The 24,087-nt window shown below is 38.2% G+C and overlaps 1 protein-coding gene and 1 long non-coding RNA gene across 5 annotated transcripts in view; one reads left to right on the top strand and one right to left on the bottom strand.

Moving 5' to 3' along the window:
• LOC127544339 (uncharacterized) overlaps positions 1 to 11,984 on the bottom strand; it is a 49,756-nt gene extending 37,772 nt beyond the window's left edge. Inside the window, exons 1-2 of the long non-coding RNA XR_007949426.1 lie at positions 11,603 to 11,984; positions 4,325 to 4,442 (exon numbers count right to left, since the gene is read on the bottom strand). This is a non-coding gene — a long non-coding RNA (uncharacterized LOC127544339). The remainder of the gene's footprint in view (positions 1 to 4,324; positions 4,443 to 11,602) is intronic.
• YWHAZ (tyrosine 3-monooxygenase/tryptophan 5-monooxygenase activation protein zeta) overlaps positions 11,546 to 24,087 on the top strand; it is a 50,634-nt gene continuing 38,092 nt past the window's right edge. The window contains exons 1-2 of one of the 4 annotated variants that reach the window (XM_051970936.1): positions 11,546 to 11,655; positions 15,543 to 15,847. In XM_051970936.1, the coding sequence (XP_051826896.1) occupies positions 15,554 to 15,847 (294 nt within the window). In that variant the 5' untranslated portion in view covers positions 11,546 to 11,655; positions 15,543 to 15,553. Of the gene's footprint in view, positions 11,656 to 12,567; positions 12,661 to 13,333; positions 13,486 to 15,542; positions 15,848 to 24,087 lie in introns of those variants that run through there. The other 3 variants (XM_051970935.1, XM_051970937.1, XR_007949424.1) reach the window with 3 other exon arrangements.

The following is a 24,087-nucleotide window of genomic DNA, read 5'->3' as shown; positions in this document are numbered from 1 at the left end:
TGTCAAAGAAATCTACTTCCATCAGAATACATCCTCATACAATATCGTTGTCGAAGTGTAAAGTGATCTCCTGGTTCTGCTCATTTCACTTAGCATCAGTTCATGTAAGTCTCGCCAAGCTTCTCTGTATTCATCCTGCTGGTCATTTCTTACAGAACAATAATATTCCATAACATTCATATGCCACAATTTACCCAGCCATTCTCCAATTGATGGGCATCCATTCAATTTCCAGTTTCTAGCCTACAAACAGGGCTGCCACAAACATTTTGGCACATACAGATCCCTTTCCCTTCTTTAGTATTTCTTTGGGATATAAGCCCAATAGAAACACTGCTGGATCAAAGGGTATGCACAATTTGATAACTTTTTGGGCATAATTCCAGATTGCTGAGCTAAATCTTGAAGGATATCTGGGAAGGAAATACAGGGATGACAGGGAAAGAGACGGGGGACAGTCAGTGAAAAGCCCCAGAATGGAGAGGTGGAGTATCCTATTTGAAGAATGGCAATTAGGCTAATATAGCTAAATTATAGGGAGCATTAAAAAACTAGAATATAAGTAGGAGCCAAATTACGAAGGCCTTTGAATGGTGCAAATTTTTATATCTGATTCTAGATACACAAGATTTTATTGAGAGGAAGATGTGTCATAGTCAGACCTGAACTTTAGGAAAACTATTCTGGCACCTGAATAGAGAATAGATTTGAGGCAGGAGGACCAACGAGGTTACTGTGATAGTTCAGGCATAAGAGGATGAGGGCCTTGTAAAAGGTGACTTGTTAAGGGGGGAGAGAAAAGGAACAAATGGAAGAAATCTTTTGAATACAGAAGATTGGATATATAGATTGTCCCAAAAGCTTTTGTGCAGTATTGAGCTGTAAGTTCCATAGTTAACTTTGCTTTTATCCTAAATCTCCTTCCTGCCCTCTTTTTGCTTTCTCTGGAACACTTATCCCTTGATATGTGATCTAGAACTGATTCCTTCTCTTATGTCTCCCAACATCCTGGACTATTTGGCTTTTTTTCTTTTCATTTAAACTTCAAAATTGCACTTGGATTAAAAAAAACTTGGGAACCCTTGTTTATACACAAGGCTTCCCAAGTTTTTTTGAATTCATCTTTATATAAATTCTCATGGTAAATTACCATTTCATTATATTCATAGTTTTTTCTCTCAAAAATATTTTATTTTTCCAAATATATGTAAAGATAGTTTTCAACATTCATTTTTCTAAGATTTTGTGTTCCAAATTGTTTTTCCCTCCCTCCCTTACCTCCTTTCCTCCTCATGATAGCAAGAAATATATGTTATACATATATAATATTTTAAAACATATTTCCATATTTGTCATGTTGTAAAAGAAAAATCAGATCAAAACAGAAAACTATGAGAAAGAAAAAACAAAAAAGATGAAAATACAATCCATATTCAATCTCCATCATTCTCTGAATTTGAATGGCATGTTCCACCCCAAGTCCACTGTAGTTACAGAGTCACTGCATTACTGAGAAAAGCTAACAGACCACAATTTATTTGGCCATTCCCCAGTGAGCACCCATTTTCCTTCCTGTAGAATGTGTTGTATTTAACATATAAGAATCTTTCCCTGTCTTTGACCTCTTTGTGGTGGCATGTTCAGAAAGATTAAAGGTAGGAACTCGAAAGCAGGCATTCTGTTTCCATATTCAGTGCTTTTAAAAATCTCACCTACTTAGCTCTATAATTAATCTGATACAATCTAATAATGTACTCTTAAATACTTGGGCACTCTTAAAGATTTGCAAGAGCATGGTGTGATGACATAGTTGGACATCTTAATCTATTTAGAAGATTCCAAGTACACACCGACTAATTTTTGTACTCCTGACCTGTCTTCACAAGCACTGCTTCTACATAAAGTTAGAAAGATGTCATTTCCACATGAAATAAATAGAATTTATTGGATCAGCAGAGTCAGGATGATTCCACAAGAAATTCGTAGTTCTATTATGAAGAACTAACATTGTAAAGATAGAGATATTCTGAAGTTTGTGAGAATACTTCACACTTGTCTTAAAAACAAACAACAACAAAAAACTGGGACCTTGACATAGATCTGTACTGTCCTAGACTGTATGGCTGAATAGTTAACGTCTTTATACTTGGACTTTCTTTGGATTCCAGAATGATACAACTGCGGGCATTTTCTATATGTAGGATACCTTCATTTATCCAATACCCACAGTCTTGGGATATAGCTAAAGGTTAGTATCATGTTAATTTAGTAGACTACCTGAGTGTAACAGACCTTCAGATGTAACTCCAGCACCTTAGCTTGGAAAGCTAACACAGTTGTCCCTTTTCGGGCATAGGGGTGAGGATATCAGAAGCCTTGACCAACTTTCTCAGTCCTAAGGCTAGACAATTCACATTCTCCTGTTCTCTTAATCTCTGTGATTCAGTCAGCCTTCCAAGGTGAAAACTTCTCTGCCTTGTCCACAGTCTTGTCCTCATCTAGCTCAACCCTAGCTTTTTCTTCCCTATCCATTGAATCTTTTAGAACCTTTGCTTTTATAGTTGACTTTTATTTTGATCTTAGGAGTCTTAGAAATGCCCAGTTGAGCCACCAACAGATTTTTTCCTGAAGCAATGGCAGCACTGATTTGATTAGCTCAAGAGCAAGGAGCTAGTGATGGTGATATTGGTGATGATGGTTCTCAGCACCAGATTCAGCCTTGTTTTTTAATTGGTTCAGTTGGAAAATTGAATTCTTACAAGTAAGCAGAGGTCCATATCTTGAGACTATCGTATGGTATATAATCTTTAAATATTCTCTGGGTTAAGAATTTCATGGCCTGTTATAATCTTTTAGTGAAATCAAGGTAAGATACATAGTAATGGTTGCATCCAGAACAATGCACACGTTCAACTGCCTTGTATGCCAATTCTACTTTCAATTCCTCCAGTTCAAATAAGTTTTTACACAAGTCCTCATATAATGAAGCAACAGGTCATGGACAGACAACGATATTCTATTTGCCCCATAAAAGTCAATTGTACACACTAGAGTATTCAAAGTCTTTAAGTTGGTCACTTGGGACTTTGGTAGCCATACATCCACTAAGATATAGGAACTAAAGACTTGGTTGATTCTATCAGATTGTTTGTTCTCTTGGGGAGGGAAAAGGTAAAGAAGAAAAGGAAAATTTGGAACTCAAAACTTTACAAAAATGAATGTTGAAAACTGTCTATACATGTAATTGGAAAAATAAAAATAATGAAAAAAGGCTTGATAGAAAAAGGGATTGGGCTTCCTAACAACAAAGAATCTTTAGTCTTCCATATGGATAAGATATCTTAATTTTATTAAATACCTACTAAGTGCCAGGCACTATGCTAAGCATTGATGATGCAAAAAGGGGCAAAGGAAAATCCCTGCGCTAAAGGAATTTACAATCTAAAGAGGAAGATGCTATGCAAACAAATATAAATAATGCAAGCAATATACAACAAACAGGAAATAACAGAGGGAAGGCAATAAAAGTTGGGGAAAGCTTCCTGTGAGATTTAAAGGAAGTCAGCAGTTCAATCAAAGAAGGAAGAACATTCCAGGTATGAGGGATGGTCAGAGAAAATGCCTAGTTAAGAGATGAAGTGGAATAGCTAGAAGGCCATTGCTATTAAAATGTAGAAGGGAAAAGGACCCAAAACAGAATCTGAAGGATACCTATGGTTAGAGGGTCTGATCTGAAGGAGGATGAAGCAACAAAGACTGAGCAGTCAGATAGGTAAGAGGAAAACCAGGAAAGATAGAATCCTGAAAACTTAGTATCAAGGAAGAAAGTGATCAACAGCGTCAAAGGCTGCAGAGAGACCAAAGAAACCCAGTATTGAAAAGGGGTCATTGTATGTAGCAATTAAATAGATTAATAACTTTGGGGACGGCAGTTTTGGTAGAATAAGGTCATAAGCCAGATTGTAAAGGGGTAAGGAGAGGAAAAAAGGAGGAGTTAACTTTTGTAACCTTTCAAAGGATATCTATAAATGGCAGAAGAGAAAAAGTTATATAATTAGCTGGAATGGAAGGATCAAATGAAGTATGTTTTGTTCCACAATAGGGAAGACATAGGCATTATTGTAGGCAATGGGAAATGAGTCAATGGAGAGAGTTTGAAAATAAGATAGTGGGCTAACCAAGGGTACAATCTGCTGGAGGACATAGAATGAAACAGGATCACTAGAACAAATAGAGCATGTGTCTTGGTAAGGAGTAAGGCCACTTCATCATGTGAAAAAAGAGAAATTGATGATAGGAGATAAAGGAGAATAATATTTAATACCTTGATGAAAATGGCTTATATTCTTCTCAGTACTATGCCTGCTTCCAAAACAACTTATTTCTTCAAGGGATCTTCTAGCTCTTGGACTTCTCACTTCAAACCATACCCCTTTTATTGCCTTTTCAAATAAAAAAAAAAAAAAATCGCTTATCATTTACTATCCCCAATTTGGTAAGAAATTTGTCTTAATTATATCCTCCAACACAATTTCTGCATCCTTATTTCATATAATATAACCGATTTACTTTTTTGCTACCACAAACTTTTGTTATAGCAATGCTATTCCTGTACCAGACACAACTTCTTTGCTTCATATTCCATTCCCAGTTCTTGTCTGCTCTCCAACACTTAGACCAAAGTCCTGAAAATGGATGACTATCTGGCAGAATTGGAAGTCACTCAAGCTTATCTTCAGGATATCCTATGGGTCACCAAGGCAAGATTCCTAAAGTCAGGACTTTGTGTACTAATAGGTATCTTCTTTTGAGTTATTCCATTTAGGAGTGGAAGGAAAAGAAAATATGTATGGTCTTTATATGTATAGTAGAGTATATCTCTAGATAGGGTATCTGGTAATGTTTCTATCTATGAATAGCAAGAAGACAACAGAGAACTGGTGCTAGGCTGATCTGATTACTTGGGGGGAGGAGGAGCAAGCAGCCACTGATGAAAGGTGGCTCCAGAGTCAAGTAATTAGGTTCTTGTTTAATAGTATGGCTCTGAAGCTCCCCTGACTTTGTTCTCATGAGGATAGGATTCTCTTAATTTCATTCCTAATCTGCATTTACAACAATATTAGAAATAAGAGAATAGAAAGAAAATTAAATTTAGTTAAGTTTAGTATTTACTGTAAAATATATGGGAAGGAATAAAATTAACAAAGCTTTTAAAATTTCATTTAAATTATCAAAGTTTTTCAACAATGATATCATGGAAAATCATCTCCAACTAAAATATTAATTCAATAAATAATTACTAAGTACCTATGATATATAAGACACTGTACTAAGCATTAAGGGGAAGGGGGAAGGAAGCTAAGAAATATGAAAATATCCTTGTTCTCAGGTTTACAATTTAGTTGTAAGCAAATCCACATAAATGAAAAAACGATTTAAAGTGTAATCAAACTAGCAATAAGGATTTTTGCTTGTTTGGTTTGGTTTTTACTAAATATGCAAGTCTACAAAGTTAATTACAAGAGCCTAGGTCTTTTTCACAGGTTTGTAAGGGGATGAGCAAAAGTCTCAATGTTCCAAAGTTTGAGATTAAAAAAAAAAAACAAAAACAAAACCCCATTGGACCGATCAAAATTCAGTTAGCATTCCGGAGTCAAAAGCTATTATTTTTCCTTACAGAAAACTTCTGGTTCATTCAAGTAAAAGTAAGCTACAAATTGTCATGGTCAAATTTTAAAAGCTAATTTTTTTTTTCCCTCTAGTGTCTGTTACAGGTTTTAAGTCCCTCCCTGTTTATTTCTTCTCTACCTATCTCAGATACAACACCCAGTTCTTCTTTCTGACCTATGATTCTTAAGGTACTCCAATAAAACAATCAAAACTTTCGTTAAGTCACCCAGGTTCCTTCTGTTCAATTGTTCTACAGACTGACCTTTGTACCATTTTTAGTGCCTGTTCTCTCATATCTACAGATACATTCTAACTGATATCTTATTTGTGCCTCTTGCACAGCTATACATGGAGAGTATTAGCTGTAAATTCACTTTGTCACAGCTCTTAAGAGGCTGCTGTTCAACAATTTCTTATAAATTGCACAGGAAGATTATAAGAAACTCCAGTTGAAATTCATCAGCAAATTTGTCCATTTTTGTATGGACACAGCAATTAAAATGCTCCTACAATAGTTACTTATGTTTTGTAATTGTTCTAGCCAGAAGTCTGCCAACTTGATTAACCTGTCTAAAAAAAAAAAAAAAAATCAATGTCTAACAAATAAGTGAGGCATTAACTGTGAAAGATAATCATATACAAAAACCTATTTGGCGTCCTCAAATGAGTTGTTTAATATCCTTCTGTGGGCTGAGCATGAATTGCTCTTCCCATCAAACTACTGCAATATTCTGAGATGTCACCTTAATTTATGGATAGGAAAACCTAGACCTTAAAAAGGAGTGAGAGCAACTATCATGAAATAAGGATAAAAAAGATAGAACCCAGACAAGCTTTTAAGGAAAAAAAAAAAAATCTAATATCCAGGAAAGCTGCCAGAAAATCTCAATGTCCTTGGATCTTTTGTAAGAACCTTGTCTTTACTAAGTGGACAAACCAAATTCTTTTTCACTTTTCTAAGATTTACTCATTTCAGTTATATTTTGGCCTTAATGAATTCCAAAAGTACAGTTTGCTTCTTCTTGGGTCCTTGGAACTAAAATGCAAGGCCAGCAAGGGACAAATTCTTCTTCTGACCTTTCCCCTCTCTGATTGCTGCTGACCAATTTTTGAATTGTAAATGAGTATATATTTGAAACCCTGGTACTGCCTGCCTTTCTCCCTCCCTACACAGGCCTTCAGGCCTGTGTGGGTTACAGAGAGTGACAGGTTCAACTGGTTGAACGGACATGGTAGTGCATGTACTCTTCATTTTCTCTTCTCACAGGATTACTTCCCCAGACAACGTCCTTGAATAATGCAGACAGGGTTTCAGCAATGATGATAATATCTTGTATTTGGATAGTACCAGGTGCAAAGCACTTTCATACCCATTATTTCATTTGGTAACTAGTATATGCCAACATCTTCATTTTAATGCCAGTAAATCTTAGCAAATATCTGGTGAACCTTCAACACTTGTCTATTTTTGAAAAGGAAATAGTATTTGTCCAGTTCCCAATAAATTGGAGTACGACTAGATCATAATCCTTAGCCATAATTCTTAAAAAAAAAAAAAAAAAAAAAAAAAGCATGCCCTATACTTATCCTTAGCAAGCATATTGGATATTCCTGATCAAATCATATAGTCCTATTTAATTTCTACTTTAGCCTCTTAACTGTTCTATATACATGTAACTAATATTCACTAAATTTTTACACACTAGGTAATTTTGAGAAGATTAAAAATACTCAATACGTAATTACAGCATTAGTTTAAAAACATCAAGTTTGAGAAGACTCAGACAAGGTCTGGGGCAGGGAAATTATAAAAACCCAGGAAAGAAAATTATAATAAAGTCTAGGAGTAGGAAATAAAGGAATGTGAGGTATTATGTCAACATACAAGACAACAGAGTGAACAAGAACAAATTTTTCCTAAATTTCAGTTAAGTGTTGTAATGATGAGGCTAGACTTTCCTTCCTCTTCTCTTCTCCCAGTCTAGTTCTTTTTCCTTTCTCATTTTTCTGAGTCATGTATTATAGGCTTGGTAGTGGTACTCTATACTTAGGCCCACATGATTCAAAGGCTGAACACATGAAGTCACCAGATTTTGATCCTAAACAATACATTAGTGCAATGTACTCTGGTCATTAATGTGACTTTATACCAGAACACGAAAATTTTAAAATAACTTTGCATAGGAATGAGGCAACTAACATCAGGAAGTGGAGTATGTAATCTGAAATCTTCTCAGCTTCGGATTCACATTCATGGTACTCTCATAGCTAAAACCCTTTGACTGCTCAGATCTCATTTTCAGGTTCCTCATTCTTCTCTGGTGTCTTAACAGTATATATTTTCCAAGATTCTGCCTCACCTTTGATGATCATTTTCACATGAGGTCTCAAGATTTCCCAATGCAAAGCTATAGAACTTGAATACTTAAATACATAACCCTTAATATCAGAAGAATTATGCCATCACATATTCAGAGATGGAAGGAGACGAGATCATCTAGTCCAATTTTTTTGACAGATAAGGACGAAAGAAATAAAGTTGACTTTCCCAATATGACAAATGGAGCAGCGGTGCTAGAACTGGGTTTCCAACCCAGGTCCTCCAATGTGAAGTCCAGCATGTTTTTGGTGTTTTTTAACTGTTACCATGACTGTTCCCTGTCCTTTTACTCACATCACTTTCCAAGTTGTCATTTCTACAATATCTCTGATTCCCATTGCAATACACTGTTTTAGACCCTTCTTTTCAGAAGGGTCTTGCCTCATTATCCTCAGACCAATTAGGCTCCAAACAGCTACTAATGTACTACCATGACATGTTATTTACTTTCAATAGCTTCTCATTACCTATCAAATAAAGTCTAAATTACCCTGGTATTGAAATTCTATAATATCCAACTTTTATGTACACATATATGTATACAGTACATATTTTTCTAGTGAAACTATTCATCCTATCCCATTCTCACCAGCTTTCATCTGCCAATCCACGATCATATCCAATTTCGTGTAAAAGAAATATCTTCCTCCCACCTCCAACAATTGAAGGGTCCACCCCTCCTTCCTTTATGGTCCTTTTCTTCCTTCCACAAAACTTCAACACTTAGCCAAGATTTCCTTTGACTAATATATCTTGCCTTGTAATATACTTGTGGACATATGTCATCTCTCTGCAACTGTCCTCTTTCCACTCCCACTACAAAATATGCTCCTTGCTTATATGACTGTCATTTTTCATTTCTGTTTCCTCCATGCTTAACCTAGTACCTTGCATATTGTCAGTATTTAATGTGGAATTCAATTTAAGTGGTGAGACTTCTGTTGGTCCATTCATATTTTTTTGCTCATGATTAACAGCATATAATAAAAACATATCTATATAACCATAAAGTCTTAGAACTAAATGAAACTATCTTAATGGTCTAGACTCACCTCTAACTGAATAAGCTACATCTTCACACTTGGAAGTATGTTTTATTCTCCTCTCTTGCTAAGACTAAAGTGAGTTGGACTTAGGGAGAAATCAATGAGAGTGGTATCAGGGAATTTATGAATGATGTGAAGGGATATGTGGGTCAGCCTCTTGCTAAGGGCACTAATAAGCAGCTTTATTTCTGGAGTAAAATTCTACCTTTGAAAGCCCTTTAAAATGTATTTGCTTATTTCATCTTATCATCGTGAGATAAAATAGGGATATACAGTTTTATAGGTGAACAAAGTGAAACACAGAGAGGTTAAAATGATTTTACAAATCTCTTCATTGGCTCAACTAAATTTTTTTTTTCCCAAGGTATGTTTTCCCTCCATTCTTCCACCTGAAATGTATATATAAACGACTTTTTTACAGTGTGAAATCTCACCTGTTACCACAGTGACTTAAGCTACTTATGTTCCCTAAAGCCTAAATTTATTTAGACCCCTAAAATCTGCCTGTTATTTAACCCTGATAACTCAATCTTAAAAGTATTGTTAAATGTCACATCTACCATATATCTTTACTTTCCCCATAAAAATATAAGCTTCTTGAAGTAGCAATGATCTTTATTTTCTAAAGCACAGGTTCCTCTACGTAACCTTTTCCCACTTCCCCCTTACTAAATTCCAGTAGTTCCCTATTATCTTTAGGATCAAACACTAAATTTACTGTTTGATAACCAAAGCCATTCTTAACTTAGCACCCCTTCCTCCGACCTTCCTACACTTTACTCCTTTATATGAAGTCTTCAATTCAGAGGCACTGGCTTCCAGGCAGTTCCATGAATGACACTCTACAGGAAACCATTTCCTACCCTTTTTAATTATGGTGCCTTCCTCTTATCCTGCATATAACTTGCTTTTGCTTGGTAGTCTCTTCCATTAATTGAAAACTCTTCGAGGGCAGGGATTGCCTTTTACCTTCTCCTTCCCTCTCCCCTCCCCCCCCCCCCCCCCATCTCCAGTGCTTAAGGCAGTGCTGGGTCCAGAATAAGCACATAATATAAACTTTTATTGAGATTGTGTCTTACCTCAACAATACTTATATTATCTTGCAAACTGCAAGTGCTTAATAAATATTTTGATTGTTAAATCAATCCACCTGAGTACACTTTTAGAAAAATATATTAAAAATTTAATTCTTCAGCTCTTCTGAAAATTTTCAATATATGATATCCTTTTAAAAAGAGCTCATTTTTTGTATAGATTTGAAAGCATTTCATTAAAAGATATAACTTAAATATTCTTTGTCAAATTTCTAAGACCTAGTGTGAAACTAGAAACAATTTAGCATCACTTTTTAAGAGATAATTTAAACCTTTTTAAAAACTGTGAATGAGTCATTCTTTCAGAATTCAATTCGTCGTTATAGATGATTTAAACATCCTAAAAGATGAAACCTGACCTCAGGGAAAAAGAAAAAAAAAATAATTTCATTAAATGGACTCATCAGTACTTGTTTTTCACTGGTACATTCTAATAGTAACTATAAATCAGACAAATGGTCCTGGGGGAGTTTTCAGAACTGCTTGGTGGACCCAGAAATCGTGACCAGTGCCTGTGGAAAAGGGTGGACTCGATATTACATAATATCAAAGTAAATGTATCAAGTTTATAAAAGTACTTCTATTGAGGCAGATATTTAGACTGAAAGTAAAATTTGAGTCTTTGGACTCTTTCGATTAAAGATTCTAGAACATTCTGATTCAGCAGTGTCTGTGACTGTTTTCCCCCCCAGGAATCCATTTATTGTGTTTAAACATAAAGAAATAAGAATCCGATTTTATGTCCAGGGCACATGGCTTTAAATTCCCTAAGCGTTCTGCTGTAGTTCGAATAGAAGGCCTAGTAGCTTAGGTTGGCATGTTTGTAGCACCAATACTACTTCCTGCCACCAGCAGCTCTTTTCCTCTGAGCCATTTCATCAGCATTTCCCGGGGCATCTACAGGCTCGGGGAACACCATTTAAGTGTGAGCCTTAAACTATTCGAGCAATAATGCCGCCTGCATTTTAAATCCTTGCACCAAAAGACCTAACAGGGAGGTAAACGTAAAAGCCTCATTTACAATAATGGGGCTGCAATATACTATGCTCGAGGACAATCTACAGGAAGATACTTTTCTTCCCAGCTCACTAGGTTTTTCCTATCAATGACTTCTCAAATGTCCTCAAAACGCCTGGCCCATTACCACTCCCTAACAAAGCCTTTGCTTTCCGGACCAGGTAGACTTGGGTCTTTGGGGATCCAGAAGCGCTCTTCCTCGTCCTTTGGGCGTGAGATGTACTTCCTCGGCTTCAACTACCTCCCACCCTTCCTCTTCTTCTTCCTCCTCTCCACCTAAACCTAGGACCCACCCCCGTGGTCCTCTCTAAGTCGTCATTTCTCCTAGATCCCGAACTCCGGATTGGAAAACTTCCCCGTCACTCAACCCTCACTCAGAGGGTTGGACTCCTTACTTTCTTTTCCGAGCCTTAAAAGGTCACAAGGCTGCTTTCCCCAAGCCGAGCAGGTAAAGCGGCGCCGGTGGGCAAAGGGAGGAGGGGGGAGGAAGAGAGAATCAGGAAGGGGTGAAATGGAGGGGGGAGATGTCTACCTCGGCATACCCCGCCCCCGCCCCCTCCCAGTCAGGCCAGCTCCGCCCCGTAGACAGCATAGGGGGAGGGGCGAGGCGACTCTCCTGTCCTTCCCCCACCCCGACCGTTCCGGCGGGGGCCCCCCACCCTACCCCCAGCCCCACCCCAGATCGATCACAATGCAGGAGCTGAGGGGCAGTTCACACAATCCGGTCGCTAGACCCAGCCCTGGGGGCAGTAACAGCGGCAAAGGGCGGGGGGCGAGGAGGGTTGGGGGGTGGGTGGGGAGGGGGGGGGAAAGGGAGAGGGAAGTGGGAGGGGGGGAAAGGGAGAGTTTGAAAGGCCCCGGATGTTGCTGAACCGCTGCCTCAGCCAGAGGGAGTGACTAGCGCAGGCGCTGAGGGACCTAGCGAAAGGCTAAGGTGGGGCGGCAGTTCTTCCCTCTAGTGGGGTGGAAGGAGGAGTTTCAGAGGCGGTGGGGGCGGAGGAGGAAAGGGTAGGGAGGTTGGGTTGCGGTGGGAGAAGTGGAAAGGGAGGGTATTGCGCCCCGCGCAGGCGCTCTCGGGACCAGGATTGGGGAGGAAGGAAGGCGGAAAGGGGTGGGGGCTGGGTAAAAGTTGGGTCGCGCGCGTTCCCCAGCTCCGCTCGTTCGCCCTTTTTCCTCGCGCGCGCGCGCCGGGGAGCGGCGGTTGCGCTTGGGCCCGGGAGCGGTGGGCACCAATCAGCGGTTGCCATAGCAGCGTTTGACGTCATCGTGCGTGTGGTGCCCCTGCTGCCGGAGCTGGTGATTGGAGGAAACCCCGTGTCTGCGGAGCGGCTGGAGCCTGTGAGCTGAGAGATATAGGGACAGAGTCTCAGCCCCGCCGCTGCCACTGCCGCCGCCCAGAGACCGCTGAACCCCCTGTCCGTCCGTCCGCCGCCGCCACTCACTCCGGGCACAGGTAAGCGATGGTGCCGCCGGTACCCCGGCTCTTTCCTCTTCTTAGCCCCACCTTGGAAGGGGTAGAAGCGAGTTGGGGGAAGAAATCTCCCTCTTACGGCCGCCCCCTCCCTCGTCCCCAGGCTGGCCGCCTGGCCGGGCGGTAGCGGCGCTAGGCTGAGGCGGAGTCTCCTCAGGCGGAGATGGGGCGGCGGCTTCCCTTCCGCTGGAGTCGGGCCGCGCTTGCTAATGCCTCCGGCTACTGATTTCGGGAGCAACAGTTTTTCAACGACTCGGCCCCAGATCTCCCCCCTATTCGCTCCCCTCCCCCCTTCATCCACCGAAAAAAAAAAAAAAACCGCGCCCACCGCGGAGATCCCCGGGGATAGGCATCCGTCCTCGAGGCGCTGGCAGCGGAGCGGGCTGCGGGGGTGGCCCCGTGTCCTATCCTCCTACCACTCCGGAAAAAAAGGGGGGAAATGAAAATCTCCCTTGTTCCTGCCCCATCCCTGCCTCCCACTCTGCTCGCCTGCCTCCCGAGATAATTATTCCGCCGCTGCGGGCATTGCAGTAGCAGCCGCGGTGGCGGCGCAGGTGAGGCCGCCCCCTCCCCTCTTCTCCACCCTCCTCCCTCTCCCCCGAACCACTCCCTCCCTCCCCCCTCCCGCCCTCGCTCTCGGAGGCGCAGGCTCGCTCTGCTCGCGGGCGGGCGCTGCGGCGGCGGGAGGGGAACCCAGCCCGCCCTCCCCCCACTCCCGGAGGGGCCACTGGCCCCGCCGGACTGCAGGGAGGAGACCACTGGGGCAGATCCGCATCCCCTCCTGGCCTGCTCTGAGGTGTCCGGCAGGTAGTTTCTGGGCGAGGTCACCCTCCTCGGCCGAGGCCTAGAATGCGGCTTGTCCCCAGTTGGGTGTGTGTGGGGGGGGGGGTTGCTACCGCCCACCGAGAGTGAGGGTTCTGGGGTGGGGCATGCTCGTCTTGTAGTGGAGCTGAATCGCCTAGGTTAAAGCCGTGGGAGGAGAAAAGCCGAGCAATTTCCCGGAGAGGAGGGGTGGAATTGAAAAGGTGGTTTTTTTGGGGGGGGGAGGATGGTTGTTTTTTTTGGCCTTTTTAAGGCCTTGGTGAATGAACTGGGGGAGATGGGGTGGGAGCGGGGAAATCAGGTAGAGCCGGGGCTGGGCGTGAGTCTCGTCCCCGGCGTGGGGGCGGCAGAAGGGACACTAAAACCCCCCTTAGACCTCTGCCCTGATTTTCTGGGGCCGGACTAAATCGCTGCCGGGGGTGCTCGGGGAAGCTCTGGCGCTTTGCCTGCCTGGGCGTGGTTCCTCTGCCTTCTCCCCCCACCTGCTGCAGCTGTTGTGTCCTTAGAGCCTCGGTAAATGGGACAGTGCGAGGACTGGCGGCCTCGGCGGATATCACTCCCCGTGGGGTGTGTCCATTACCGGGTTCGTAGTGGTTCCGCTTCGCCGGGGCGGACACTGCCGCCGAGCCGTCCCGCGGGCCTGAGCGGCGCCCCCTCCCCCTCAGGCGGGGGCGCGGGCAGCTCCTCCCTCTCGCTCTGGTTGGAGGGGGAATTAACGCTCCTAGTCGTGGGTTGGGCTCGGTGACACAGATCCGCCATGACAAAGAGAGGCGGAGAAGGGACTAGTGCTGCTAGCTTGGGAGGAGTCAGGAGGAGCCTCCGGGCTGAGGAGGATGGGAAAGGGCTCAACTTCGGGCCCCTCTCTGACGGCTCTGGGTCTGTTTTTAACCCTTGTTATGTCCTGGGTTAATGGGTGAGGCCCCTGAGGAGGAGTGCCTCAAGCACCATTTTATTTCGAGAACAACCTCCACTTCCGTTGGATCTGAGAAGTGGAGCATAATCCAAAAAACCCTCCTTTTCTGTAGCTAGTTTTGAATGTGCATATTTTGATGGTTACTATAACATCTTAAAAAATGGTTGTTAGGCTTCTAGAAAATGTGTTATATGTCTGAAAATGAAGAAGAGCTAAAACTGCATCTGGTTAAATGTAGGCACTTTAAATATACCTAACAGGTTTTGGTAGGTGTGCATCCACTTGAAGACTAAAAAACCCATTTGTGTGCGTGTAAACAATTGATATTTGGGGAGTTCCATGATTATTAATGGGAGAGGGATAACTTGATTCTAATTTCATGGTGATAGAATTGATTTTCACTTATAAATACAAAAGAATGTTCTTAATTCAGAATGATTCAAGATGATTTTTACTGCTTATTTTTTTCTTCATCAATTTGGAAGACTTAGTACTTTTAAAAAAATTGTCAAAAGGTAAACTGGGAATCAAGGGGGAGATGTCGAATTAGTAAAGGGAAGAAAATAATAATTTTAAAAATTATAAAGTGTTTTTCACACACTGGCGCTGTGTACACATTGCTCTCTGGTCACTAATGGTACATATTGAAGCTAATCCAAAAAAGTAATTAGTCATTCTGTAAGAAATTTTAGTACAGATCGCAAAACTGGTCCAAAATAGTTTTAATGAAACAAGATTCATAAATATAAATAAAAACAGCCTGTATAATTTAGGTGTGAGTCGTTGTAAAAGTGGTATGTATTTTTGGAAAGATTGAATGAAATTTTTTAATCAAAAATTGTGATCAGTATATAAGCTGAGATATCCCATTAACAATTAGAAAAACTGCTAAATTTTGTTTCTTTGATGAGGTGGTTGGAAACTGCAATTTTGAACATCTGACTTAGGAAAGATAGTTCAGTTCCTAAGCTAAGATAGTGTTAACAGCATTTTTAATGATGAACTTCTGAGGCTTTTTAGGATGTTTGGAATTTGAGTATGTCTGGATAAATTGGTCTGTTAACCATGTTCTGGTCATCCTGTGTTACAATTTTAAGTCTTTAAATAATGCCCTTTTTTTTTCCCTCAGAACATTCAGTCATGGATAAAAATGAGCTGGTGCAGAAGGCCAAATTGGCTGAGCAGGCTGAGAGATATGATGACATGGCAGCCTGCATGAAGTCTGTAACTGAGCAAGGAGCTGAATTATCCAATGAGGAGAGGAATCTTCTCTCTGTTGCTTACAAAAATGTCGTAGGGGCCCGAAGGTCATCTTGGAGGGTTGTTTCAAGTATTGAGCAAAAGACGGAAGGTGCTGAGAAAAAACAGCAGATGGCCCGAGAATACAGAGAGAAAATTGAGACCGAACTAAGAGATATCTGCAACGATGTACTGGTGAGAATCAATAAATATTCAATATAGCTTCTCTGTTGTAGAGTACATCAGCTATAAGCTTAATTCTCCACTTTCTGGGTTTTGTTTTCTATAAAATTGAATAAGATTTATTTTTTTGAAATGTATCCCTCTATAGCAGTAATGGAGGAGAGAATAAAAGAGAAAGGGAGCCAAGGATATCTTTACTTAAAAAGTTTTGCAGCTTGTCTCAGAACTTATCCTACCTGTGTCATTTTGTACCTGGGACAGAAGACAAAGTTATATTTAGTTATGGATAAAGTAATGGGACTTTAGGAGTTCTATATGCCTGTTTTTACTTAAGTGTGTGGGTGTGTTTGAGAGAGGGAAAAAGAGGTGGGTGGGTGAATGTGTGGGAGAGAGAGAGATATTAGAATTCTTGTGTATTGTGCTTTTTTTATATAAGAGGCTTGTAATAGGAGTCTCATTATGGATGGTAGTACCCCTCCCTGGATTAGGTGATGTAATGTTCATAAAATGAGTCAGCCTAGCAGAAAGGCGTCTGGCATCCACAATGTTTCTATTGCCTGTTCATTGGTAGCTTATGATAAAGATTCTGAGTATTTCAAACTTGAATTTACTGTATAGGTTGAGATAAAAACTAAAATACTCATTTTCAACTAATTCTAAGAATGTATGGTTTATCAAAGTGCCTTCCTGGTATACAGAATATAGAGTTTATTAGAATAATCCTTTTGTGCCAGTTTTATAGCACCTTGAAGTTAGGAATTCAAATTCACAAAATGATGCACATTACCAGCTTTTTAGATTTTTAGATTTATTAGAATAGAACTATTGTTTGTAATGCTTTATTAAAATTTTTTTGCTATTAATACATTTTCATGGAAATTATTTATGTACAGAGAAATTTTATCTCTGACCACTACCAGGACAGTTGGTGGGGTTTTTTGTTTTTTTTGGTATGATCAAACAACTTTGGGGTATTTAAAGGAAAATTATTTTTATACTAATCGTGAATTGGGAATACAGAGGTATACTTGGAGTTTTGATTTTAAAAAATTATATGGAGAGTTGTGTCCGAAAATAAGGAATTCAGTGATGTTTCTGCATTATTGAGGTGTAAATTTAAAGCTTTAATAATGAATCTGTCATTCTGATTGTGGTTTCAGCAAGTATTAGTGCAAATCTGAAGCGTAAGATTTAGCTTTTTCTTGGGTTTTCTGATTTGAATGTTTTCATTTTGATTTTTGAAGTTGCTAGGTAAGTTTTTTTAATTGCAAATTTCCATTAAGAAAGTGAGCATTACATTAAAATGTGGATAAAAGGAAATCATAACAACATATAACACTATTGTGCTGAAAAGATAATCTACCTTTCCAGGTAGGTATTTGTAGATTCTCAGGATGATACAGTACAAAAGGTGTGTTGAATTCTAATTTGGGTTTTCTTTATTGTCCTGCTATCCAAAGTGTTAATTAAGATTTTTAATTTATCAAAGAATGTGAATCTTTAATTTAATTTCAGTGCTTAAAACATAACTTCAATTCTTGTCTGTGCTATATATATTTATTTGCCTTTGATTTTGAGATTGTTATATCAGAGTAATAGAAACTTAGCCCAAAAAAGTCATCCCTACTATATTGTAGCTAATAAAAAGTATAGGATATCAACACGTTTTATTGGTCTTTTCTCCTATATAATCATGTCATATTTAAGAAAAGGGCTCGATTTACCAGCTTTTAGATGCCACTGGTTACTGTAAAGTTGTTAAGTGACCTCATCATAGAATCTTATCTACAATACTGTCTTATATGTGAAAGACTGCAGCTAACTATCCATTAAAAAATTGGTCTTTTTGTTTGTTTGTCCACTTGTGTTTGATTTGAGAGCAATAGCTCTTGAAATTCTTTTGATTATCAAAACTCAGTGAAAAAATTTCATGAGCATATTGAGGAATGTTTTAACGGTGGGAGTCACAATGCAAATTAATTTGATATCTCTGCTCTCCAAGAATTTTGGGTCATAAGAGAGCAATATAACATGAGCAGAAGAATCCTAGCATTCTTCCTTTTATCAATTGGCAGATAGAGAAGCATTTGTCAACAGTTGGCTCTCTGATTTTACTTCAAGATGTTTAGAATAGGAGCTCTAGGGTCTTTATTGCCTGTCTTTGAATATTTTAGAAATAAATCTAGTGGGTACTTGAGGACTCTTCTTTAAACACATTGGCCACCTGGCAAAAAAATCTTGAGGTTAACTCAAGACAGCAATGGAGACTTACGAAAATTCTATTCCTAAATGTTTTTCTTCCAAATATTAATATCTTTGTCAACCTTCTAGATTGTGAATTTTCCTTAAGACATTTTATTCATCTTTTTACACACACATACTGCTCCCCCCCTTCCCCAAGGGCTTAATCATCTTCCTTGAGTACATATTAAATTAACTCAATAAATATTTAATTATATGTTTGGGGGGTTTTTGTGTTTTTTTCCCCTAATTTACCACTTCTCTGTGTATGAGCAACCCATTAGGGTTGTTTTTTGAAATTAATCAAGTGTGGCACTTAAATTGTAAAATTTAAGCCGTAAATGGTCAAGGATTGACTTTTATCTTTATCTTCTAATGCATATAATCTGGACATGGGTTCTTTTACAAATGTTTAATTATATTGAAACAGTTGACAAACACTTAACTTGGCATTTAAAGCCTCTATCACAATCCTCTTTCCACATAACTTTCCAACCTTCTTTAATTACTTTCAGAGGAAAGGCCCAGAAGAAGCACCCTCAAACACATACACATACTCTTGTATAGAAATATGAAAAGTAGAAAAATGTAAAGTTTCACCTAGGAATGTATAATTTGCATTGCAACATTGCTTATAAACTTAATCTAAATTTTCTTAAAAGTTTGCACTGCCTTCATTTAATTCAATTCCATTGTTATTCTAATCATTTATAGACAACAGTATATAATGTACAACATTTTCCTATTCTAGTAATTGACAATCTCCCAAGCCCAAAATAACTTCTATCACCAGGAATAAGCAATTTCTGCAGAAGTGGCTTGGTGTTCTCCTGGCAAGTGGAGGGAGGAGGGGTAATGAGGAAATCAGAAACAAAAAAGATGAGCTCATTATGTGGTACAGATTAGTGGTTCTTGTCATCACTTTACCACATTTTACCTATAATTTGTTGTATTTAATAGTGAAAGTTGACAAATCAGAGCTTCAGTATAGTACACTTTATGACAAATATTGAATTATTTGTATGATTGACTGTTTCCAGTAGTAAAATAATTGAAGGTTAATCATGTATAATGATTATGAAACATGAGAGAACAACAATCCCGTTCTAGGAATCGACAATCTCTGAAGCCTTAGAATACCTGATAGCACTAGAGATGAACAATTTTTGCAGAAGTCACTTGGTTCTGGGAAATATGGGTGGTCAGTCAGGGATTGTGATAAAGGAATCAGAAACAAAAAAGATGGACACTCCTTATGTAGTTGCATCTATTGTCAACTGTCTTAAAAGCTTTGATCTCTCCTCTTTTAATAGTGGTGGTCAAATCCACATTAGAGTATTTTGTCCATTTATTTAGGCTCTACTACTAGATAAAAATATCAAGAACTTGGAGATCCATACCCTTCTATCAAAGAGATTTAGTTTTTTAAAAAAAGAAAGCAATTTCTGACAATGGTTGTTAACTGTTGGAAAAGGGTACTTTCTATTGTAGAAGCTTGTGATCATAACAGTTTTTTGTTTTTTTTGAATGATCTTTGCACATAGAAAACACTAAGTAAAGTTTGTTGAATTAATGCCTACATATATGAAGGCAGATGTTTGTTTTTTTTTTTTTAGTAGAAAATACAGATTCTGGAGTTACTGGATCTTGTTTCATTTCCTAACTTAATACAACTTCTCTGGAACTCAGATTTCCTCATCTATAAAATTGGGTAGTTGAACTAGATGGAACCCAGCTCTAAATTGTGTATTATGATGTGTGGATGTGTGTGTGTGTGTGTGTGTGTGTGTGTGTGTGTGTGTGTGTGTGTGTGTGTGTAAGCACTTGAAATTAAGTTCACTGTTTTAATTTAGGGAAAAGGTTCTTGAAGCCAAAAATCTCATGTACTCTTGTCACATAACCTATTCCTTCCTAAGACACTTTGCAGAAATCTAGACTTTGCTAGCAGGATTAGAGAAAACTTTTAGACCACCCTGATGATAATCCTCAATTTGTCCTGTATATGTTTTATTTCTCTGCAGAATTTTTTGCATGCTTTCTCTTAAGTTGTGAGTTCTTAAGATCAACAGCTGTGATTTTCTTTACCCGATGGGCTTGGCATATAGTAATAGCTGAATGGAAATTCTCTAGATGACTTGATTTACCTGACCTCAGTATCTGTGCTTTGATTGTGGGCACTACTGCCCACTATTCAAAGCAAGGACTTCTATGTCTTAAGGGTGAATCATTAACCTTTTAACCAACATTGTTGGTTTCATTTCTGTGGCACATGATCACTAAATAGTTTTGCTTTTGTAGGTAAGAATGAGTATGTGATTTAATTGGTTTGAGGAGTTTCCACTGATCACTAAGAAGTTAAAATGGCTTAAACCTGGTAAGTCAGAGGCAAAATTTGATCAGTTTTTTCTGACTGCCAAGACTAGTCCTTTGAGTTTGCACACATGTAAAATGAAAGGATGAGACTAAAGGGCCTTTAAAAATCTATTCCAGGTCTAAATCTATGATATTTTAACTGCTTTAAATGAACATTTCACACCCATAGCCACTGAAATGATTGCTCTTTAATTTAAACATAGCAAAATGGCTTGCTATTTCCTTCTTCAACTCATTTTTTAGATAAGAACAGGCAAACTGGGTTAAGAGACTTGTCACACAGATAATAAGTACCTGAGTTCAGATTTGAACTCTCATGTTTCTGATTTCAGGCATACCACTCTTAACTGCTTTCTCATAAAATCTTGTGGTTCCCTGTTGGCTTCAGGATAAAAATCCAAAAAGCTCTGTTAGCATTTAGAATGCTTAATAACCTTGCACCCTCCTAGATGCTTATAATATATACAATTTTTTATATATATATATATTTTTTTACTTATATACTCTGACAAATAGTTTCTGGTCCACTGAAAACAATCCTGACTGTTCTACAAACAATATAGTCTTATCATCAGTTCTGAGCATTTTCTTTGGCTGTCCCCCTCTATACTGTGTACTGACTTCTCTGGCTTCCTATTCCAACTGAAATCTCTGGAAACTATTCTAGTGCCATCCTTCTGTTAATTACTTCTATTCATATATAAAAATAGCTTCCTTTCTACATATTTGCATTTTGTCTCCCCCACATAATCTGAGGACAGGAACAGTCTTTTTGCATTTCCAGAGCTTATTACTTTGCCTTGCAACAAAGTAGGTTTTTGATATACTTTTAAAGGCTTTTGGTATTCGTTGAATTAGTTTTGTATTCACTATTTGTATTTCAACACTTTGTCTTATATAGGATTTTTGGTTTTTTTCTGTCCACCTAGTTCAGAGAAGTTACACCCCCCTCACCCCTCAAATATTAAAATTGGTATTTGACTCTTACTCCTACTACATTTCCTACCTGTCACTTTGGGCAAGTTATTTCATATCTAGCTTTCTAGATCCCCTTTCTGTTAGTGAAGGGTTTAACCAAATGTCCATAGAATTTTCTTATAGCTCTCAGGTGTGTGTATAGTCCTATGTCCTAATTTGAAGGACTTGGTTTTATTTGTAGGTGACTACTTTTATAATAATAAAGGTATTTATTCAGCCTTTTTGCATTGGCATTGAGTAGGCATTCAAATGTTGGTCTCTAGGTTTTGGGAGAATGCATTTTTCTTCATAATGATATTTAAAATCTTGTCTTTGTTTTAATTCGTTCTTTGACTTAACCTCTTGGTTTAAATGTAGCAGGCTAGTTTGGCTCACTTTTAATTTATTATGATTAAGTAAATATATACAGAGTAGAATAACTTAATAGCCGAAAGTATGATAATAATTTAACACTTAGAATTGTTGTGACTTCCTTTTGATAGAATTAATCTGAGGCTAAACAAATTATAGAATGTATGTAGAATGTACATACATATATAAATAAATAACAAATACTAGTTCAATTCCTTCTATTGTTTTTTTAACTTGATGTGGCATTAATAAAAAATTTCATCTAAATCAAGGGTTTTTAACCTGATATCTCTGAACTTTAAAAAAATAAATAAATATAAGTGATTTTCTTTGTAGTTTTAAGGTTTTTTTTTTTTTTTTTTTTTTTTTAACATTTGAACTCAGATCTTTCTGACTAGGCCTATCACTATTAACTGCACCACCTAGCTGCCACTTAAGAAAATACAACTCATTTTCCTGATAGGATGATTGGGGAATTGTACTCTAATTTATTATTAAGGATACTCTTTTCTCCCTGCTATATGGTTTCTAACTTAAATCCCAGGTTTGTGTCTTAGACTGCTTATACTGAAATTTTTTTTTTTTAGGCCATTTGCTCTCTGGGAATTGATCTGTAGGTGTTATGTATGCATTAGAAATTTAGAGATCAAGAGAGAAAAAGATTTGAGGACTAATTTTTTTCAAGTTTTCTGCCTAGCTGGGGAAAAACCTTAAAAAATTAAGTTATTTGCCTTTTAAAAGAGAATCAGATATTTAATGATTTTTAAACTCCTGTGCTATTCTTTGTCATGGATCTTCTAAAAGTTTCCACTATGAAAAGTTTCAATAGGAAGACTCTATATTAAGTTTAGTTTAATTTAGAAAACTCGGGATATATATAGACAGATCTGTGTATGTACACATAAACAACAAAAAGATTATATATGTATTTTTGGAAATTGAAACAGCCCTATAAGCCTTTTGACTAGGCCACAGAGTCTTAAACTTCTCCCACTCAAAACCCCTCTGTTCAAGAAATTTTTACATGACCCTGTGTATACAGGTAGGATATGCAATAGGTATGCAAATAAAAAATTTACTGATAACAAATTTACTGCTAGGTAAGTCCATAGTTTGTGATGCCCACTTTCAGTTACACAACCCCATTTGGAATTGAGACTTAAAAGTTTAAGAAGCTTTGGACTAATGGATCTTGAGCTTTTCAGCCCTACAGTTTGCAAAGAATAGTAGTTTGTCACATCACTAGTTAAACTCTATACTTTTTCCTCAGAGAGTTTCTTAAATAATAGGAGTCTTAAAATAGCCATTATTGATAAAACTAAAGTTCATGGAATTTGATAATGTGAAAAGATTAGTCACTCCCAGAATTTATTATGGATTCATGAAGTTTAATTTAGTGTTTGGATATAAATTCCAGAACTTAACTGCTCTTCCTTTAAAAAAATGTTCTGTTATTAAGTTATCTGGCAGCTGTCTTAAGGCTTTTTATTTTATTTTAATTATTTATTTTGGCATGCACCTTACACAATATCAACTTGGGAATGGAATCTTAGGAGATTTGGTTCAACCTCAGCTGTGGTACTGACTTTTCTGTGATCTCTAAGATTTCAGTAATGAAGTAAATGAGAACATTCTATACAACATGACCTGTAATGTTCTTTTCAGTACTGAAAATGTTTTTTGGGGGAAAGGATAGCAACAGTAATATATCTGCAGTTTTATTCATCAAATAAATTAAGATGCCTTCTTATTTTGTTATTTGTGCTAGATGCTGAAAATAAAATAAGACGTTGATTTTAAACTGTACCCTCGTTGAATGTAAGCACTTCTTAACTGGCTGGGTCTCTGGAATATATTTTAGGCAGGGTCTATGAACAATGATGGGAAAAGTTACATCTTTATATTTTGTTTTATTAGATTTAACAATACCAATAAAAGGAATCCATAATTCAAAAAAATTAATAATTTCTTAAGATGAGTATAAAATACCCATAGGAACAAAGAAATAATTTGCATGAGAAACCAGAGAAGGCTATCTATTGCAGTTGTACTTAAATTGAGAGATTTGGAGGGAGTTGGTGGAGGGTTTTTGTCTTACTTTTTGCCAAAAACAGATTTTTAGCTGTAAGGCATCATGCATGCAAGTTATAAGCTGATTATTAATTATACTTTAAAGACAGGTAGTTGAAGCCCAACTTTATTTTTAAAAGTACAGAAAAACTTTGATATTGGTGAACTTTGAATGCTACTTACACCTGTAGTTTTTAGCTGTTTAAAAATTGAACTCAAATATCTTGGAAACATCATTG

Source organism: Antechinus flavipes, chromosome 1, assembly GCF_016432865.1.
Source record: "Antechinus flavipes isolate AdamAnt ecotype Samford, QLD, Australia chromosome 1, AdamAnt_v2, whole genome shotgun sequence".
NCBI lineage: Eukaryota > Metazoa > Chordata > Mammalia > Dasyuromorphia > Dasyuridae > Antechinus > Antechinus flavipes.
The sequence above is the reverse complement of the archived record's forward strand: the minus strand, read 5'-3'. Positions and strand labels throughout refer to the sequence as shown.